The following is a 5,120-nucleotide window of genomic DNA, read 5'->3' on the forward strand; positions in this document are numbered from 1 at the left end:
CCATGGTTTGTTGGGACTTGCTTGATCCTAATGAGCCCCGTGGTGCATTTGGAGATGAGCTCTGGAACCTCAGGGCCTGAGAGGAGATTATTGCACAAACCTTTCCAGGAGCCAAAGTCAGAGGAAGACACCCAAAGTTTTTCAAAGCATTAATGGGTCCCACTGAGGTCCATCCCCAACACAGGCTCCTCATGGACTCCTTGGAGGAGAGAACTGGAGGCCAGGATTGCACAGAAACATCTCAGAGACTCAGTGTGGAAAGGAAAATCCAAAGTAGCTGAAAAAGCCCTGAGTATCTCAAAGTATTGATGAGCCCCACTGAGTGTCAATGCAAAGCTCCCCAGGGACTCATTAAAGCAGATAATTGGGGCCATGATGGCACAAACTTCTCAGAGACTCAGTGTGGGAAGGAAAAAGGAAAGTACCTTAAGAACCTGAAGTACCTTGAAGCATTAATGAGCTCCACTGAGTGTTGTTACTGACAAAGCCTCTCAAGGGACTAATTACAGCAGATAATTGGAGGCCAGGATTGCACAAAACTCTCAAAGACTCCAAGACAAAAGCCAAAGTCCTTTGAAGAAGCTGCAGTTGCTGGGAGCATGAAGGAGCCCCCCAGGGCCATTCCTGAGCAAGGCTCCCCAGGGACTCCTTCCAGCAGATCCCTGAGGCCACTGGCATGTGGGCTAGGGGGGATGCTGAGGGCAGGCCAAGGGGGTGACAGTGGCCAGCCTTGCTGGGGCTGTGCCAGGAGGCCCCAGGGCCTCAGGACAAGGTGTCTCCTCACAGCCCTTGGTGGCACAGAGGCTGCTGTGGCCCAGGGCACCAAGACTTGGCTTCTCTTTGTCCCCACCTGTCATCAGTGCCTGCAGTTCTCTGCTCTGCCTGGGGCCTGGGGACACTTTCTCAGTCATGTTCCTCAGTGGGACCCATTAAAAGTAAAAGAAACTTTGGATTTCCATTCTGACTTGGAGTTCTTGAGAGGTTTCTTCCCCTCCCTCTCAGGGACTGATGTTCAGGGCCTCAGCACAAAGCCCCACGAGGCTCATTAAAGTCCTGCTGCTGTGTCTGTGCTGCTGAGCTGGGCCAGGCTCCTGGCACAGAGGCAGCCCCTGGAAACCAAGAAGAGCTTCAAAAGCACATTTCTCTTGCTGAGCAGCTCTTCTGCCAGCCCAGCAGGGCTGGGGCACTGCCTGCAGCCACCCCGGGCACAGCCCAGAGGCACAGAGAGCTTCAATCAGTCAGGGCTGGGAAGGTGCTGAGAAGTGCCTGGGGCAGAATCACTGCCAGCCCTTGACACAGGAAGCCTCTGGCTGCAGGACAATGCAGCTGCAGCTCCTGCAGGCACCTCCTAAAGCTGGAACATGCCAGTGCCTCCAGACTCTGTGAGTACATTCTCTGCCTGTCCCTTGTGTAGAGCAGCCAGGGGTGCCCAGGGCTGTCCTGCAGAGCAGGGTCCTGCAGCCCAGGGCGCTGTGCTGGGGCAGGGACTCTGCTGCCTGCCAGGGACAGCTCTCAGCCGGCCCGGGGAGCTGCTCCCAGCGCTGGGGAGAAGCTGTGGGGGGAAGGAGCCACCCTGAGCAGGGCAGGGGCTGCTGCTGAGAGGGGCTGTGTGGGGCAGGGCTGCTCCCAGCTCCAGACCTGCCTGGACACAGCTCCGGAGGACACTTCCCAAAGGAAGGTGAGACTGGGATTGCTGTAAAGATCAGGAGATTTCCTGAGACTGTTTTCAATTTCTTTCTTTAAGCAGGGTGGGAAAGTTGCAATGATGACAAAAGGATTTTTACTTTTTATATATTTTAAATTTAATTTTAGATCTGTCAACTATTATTGTATAGTTATAAAATCATAATCCTTAAGTAACTCTATTAAACTACTATTATATACTTCTATAACTGAATTTAGCTCTAGTACATTTCCTAACCTTTCTCTTAGATTTTAGAACAATAAACTGACTTTCTAAATAGATTTCTGAAATACTATATAGTCTTATCATCAGAAAGAGGAGCTACAAGAAGAACATTTTGGTTTTTAACCAGAATGTGAGCAGTCATAACAAAAAGTGGGGCAAAGAAACCCTTGGACCTACTCCAGTGGGTTGAGTGAGGGGTGTGTAACTGGGGCAGTGAATCTCCTATTGAATGTTTCTGTTAAATACCCTAATTAATCAACCTTAATAAACTGTTGAAATAAGGGGCCGGGTGTGCCACATCCCCACTGGGACACCTGGAAGCTTCCAGTAAAGCTGGTTTTTACTTTACTTTACTGTTCTATCACTGTTGCAAAAGGTTTTTGTCTTTTTTTTTCCCTTTTGATTATAGACAACAGGGTGATGAGAGAAGCAGAAGAGGAATTGTAATCCCAGAATCACAAAACATTCTGAGTTGAAAGGGACACACCAGGATCAGCAAAGTAATGTTGGAACATTTACAGAGATGCCAGAATTGTAAGTTTGTGTGCTCAGTCTCTCTGCTGGGAGCCTCCTAAATGGCCTGAACGCACTGCTCTGCTATTGTCATTGTTACCTGGGGCTCTCAGGGAGCCTCTGGCATCTGCAGCAGCTGAGTCAGGCCCTGCCCTTGGGATTGCTGCCAGGCAGGTGTGTCCATGGGAATGGGGTGTCCCAGCTTCCCTGTGACCTGTGGGGCTGTGGGCAAAGCAGTCCATGGGAAAGGGGAATGAGCTGAGCCCCCTCCCTGAGATCCCATCATGGGCACACCTGGGGATCTCCTTGCTGTGTCCTTCCAAGCTCTGAGCTGCCCTCCTGGCTGCAAATCTGTGCCAGAGCCTCTTGGAGTTCCCTGAATGTCCCACGGGGAAGGGCAGAGATGTCACAGCTGAGGAAATGCTGTTGGCTTTGCCAAGGGAGCCGTGAGTGTCCTTGGCAGAGGAGGGTGCTGAGACCTTGCCCAGAGACCTTTAGAGAGGGTGAGACATTCAGGGATCCCTCTGCTCTGGGCAGGGTCTGGTTTATACCAGGGTGACACAGGAGTGTGATTGTGCTCTGATTCCAGCCAAAGATGCAAACCCAGGGCAGTTGGGAACAAGCCCATCCAGCCCCTCACCTTCCCTAAGCCACAGGGAATCCTTTGCCTCTCACATCTCTCAGTGGTAAACTCTGAGTGCAGCAGAAATGCTGGGGATTTCTGACCTCAGAGAACCAGGAATGATGTGTGGGCAGGAAAACAATTCCTAAAACCAACTCCTGCCTTACTTTAGAATTGTGTGTGCAGATGCTACCAAGCCCTTCTGCATTAGGAGTGATTCCCCTGACATATCCTGAATTTCCAGCCTTGTCCCTCTGCCACATGGCCACAAACCCAGGGCAGCAGGGCAGGGATGGCTCCTGGAGAGCCCCCAGGCACAGGCCTGGCTGCTCCTGGCACACCCAGCACAGCTGGAGCTCAGGCAGGGACCTGGGTGAAGGTTTTCCCAGAGGAGGAACAAAGGTGAGTCCCAGCCTCTCCTGACTTATCACTGTCCTTTTTCTTCATGAACAGGTCCCCATGTGCAGCCACAGCAAATGTCCAACAGCAGCTCCATCAGCCACTTCCTGCTGCTGGCATTGGCAGACACGCGGCAGCTGCAGCTCCTGCACTTCTGCCTCTTCCTGGGCATCTCCCTGGCTGCCCTCCTGGGCAACATCCTCATCATCAGTGCCATAGCCTGCAGCCACCACCTGCACAGCCCCATGTTCTTCTTCCTGCTCAACCTGGCCCTCAGTGACCTGGGCTCCATCTGCACCACTGTGCCCAAAGCCATGCACAATTCCCTCTGGGACACCAGAGACATCTCCTATGCAGGATGTGCTGCACAGCTCTTTATCTTTCTGTTCTTTATCTCAGCAGAGTTTTATCTCCTGACCATCATGTGTTACGACCGCTACGTGTCCATCTGCAAACCCCTGCACTACGAGACCCTCCTGGGCAGCAGAGCTTGTGCCCACATGGCAGCAGCTGCCTGGGCCAGTGCCTTTCTCAGTGCTCTCATGCACACAGCCAATACAATTTCCCTCCCCCTGTGCCATGGCAATGCCCTGGACCAGTTCTTCTGTGAAATTCCACAGATCTTAAAGCTCTCCTGCTCAAATTCCTATACTAGAGAACTTGGGCTCATTGCTGTTAGTGCGTGTTTGCTACTTGGCTGTTTTGTATTCATTGTTTTCTCCTATGTGCAGATCTTCAGGGCTGTGCTGAGGATCCCCTCTGAGCAGGGACGGCACAAAGCCTTTTCCACCTGCCTCCCTCACCTGGCCGTGGTCTCCCTCTTCCTCAGCACTGCCTCATTTGCACACCTGAAGCCTCCCTCCATCTCCTCCCCATCCCTGGATCTGGCACTGTCACTTCTGTACTCAGTGGTGGCCCCAGCCCTGAACCCCCTCATCTACAGCCTGAGGAACCAGGAGCTCAAGGCTGCAGTGTGGACACTGATGACCGGAAAATTTCAAAAACATTAAACTGCTGGCCAGTTTCTGCAAATCACTTGTAATAAAAGTCATCTTTGATACTTCTTGTTCGTTTCATTTTGGAGGTTTTCTTTCTTTTCCCTTTTTAATCTTGTCCACAAAGAAATGTCATTGTTTGTGCCATTTCTCATTTTGTTTCTCTCCACCTTCCCTGTGCCCATGCACTGTGTCAATGAGGGGCTGCGCTCTTGGTGGCTTTAAAGGAACTAAAGGGTCTCCCAGCAAAGTTTTCTCCAGAGATCTCCCTTTTGTTCCCTTCTCTGGAGCTGCAGCAGCAGTGTCTGTGTGCAGAGCTGGGGACAAGTCAGGGGTGGCACTGAAGCTCTGCTCCTGCTGGCCACACCATTCCTGATCCAGGCCAGGGGCCATTGACCTCCTTGGCCACCTGGGCACACTGCTGGCTCATGTCCAGCCTGCTGTCTGTCAGTACCCCAGGTCCCTTTCTGCCTGGCTGCTGTCCCTCCACTCTGTCCCCAGCCTGGAGCACTGCGGGGGTTGTTGTGGCCAAAGTGCAGGACCTGGCACTTGGTCTTGTTAAACCTCACTTTGTTGGGTTTGGGCCCTGGATCCAGCCTGTCCAGGTCCCTGTGCAGAGCCCTCCTACCCTGCAGCACATCAACACCCCCAGCCAACTTGGTGTCACCACGGTTCCATGGGG

General features: G+C 52.5%; 1 protein-coding gene across 1 annotated transcript; it reads left to right on the forward strand.

The window, feature by feature from the left end:
* Positions 1 to 3,163: 3,163 nt before the first annotated feature.
* LOC131590672 (olfactory receptor 14J1-like) lies at positions 3,164 to 4,453 on the forward strand. Its single transcript, XM_058860934.1, has 2 exons — positions 3,164 to 3,170; positions 3,498 to 4,453. The coding sequence occupies exons 1-2, from the start codon at positions 3,164 to 3,166 to the stop codon at positions 4,451 to 4,453; spliced, it is 963 nt and encodes a 320-aa protein (XP_058716917.1).
* The last annotated feature ends 667 nt before the right edge of the window (positions 4,454 to 5,120 follow it).

Source organism: Poecile atricapillus, chromosome 34 (assembly GCF_030490865.1).
Source record: "Poecile atricapillus isolate bPoeAtr1 chromosome 34, bPoeAtr1.hap1, whole genome shotgun sequence".
Taxonomy (NCBI): Eukaryota; Metazoa; Chordata; class Aves; order Passeriformes; family Paridae; genus Poecile; species Poecile atricapillus.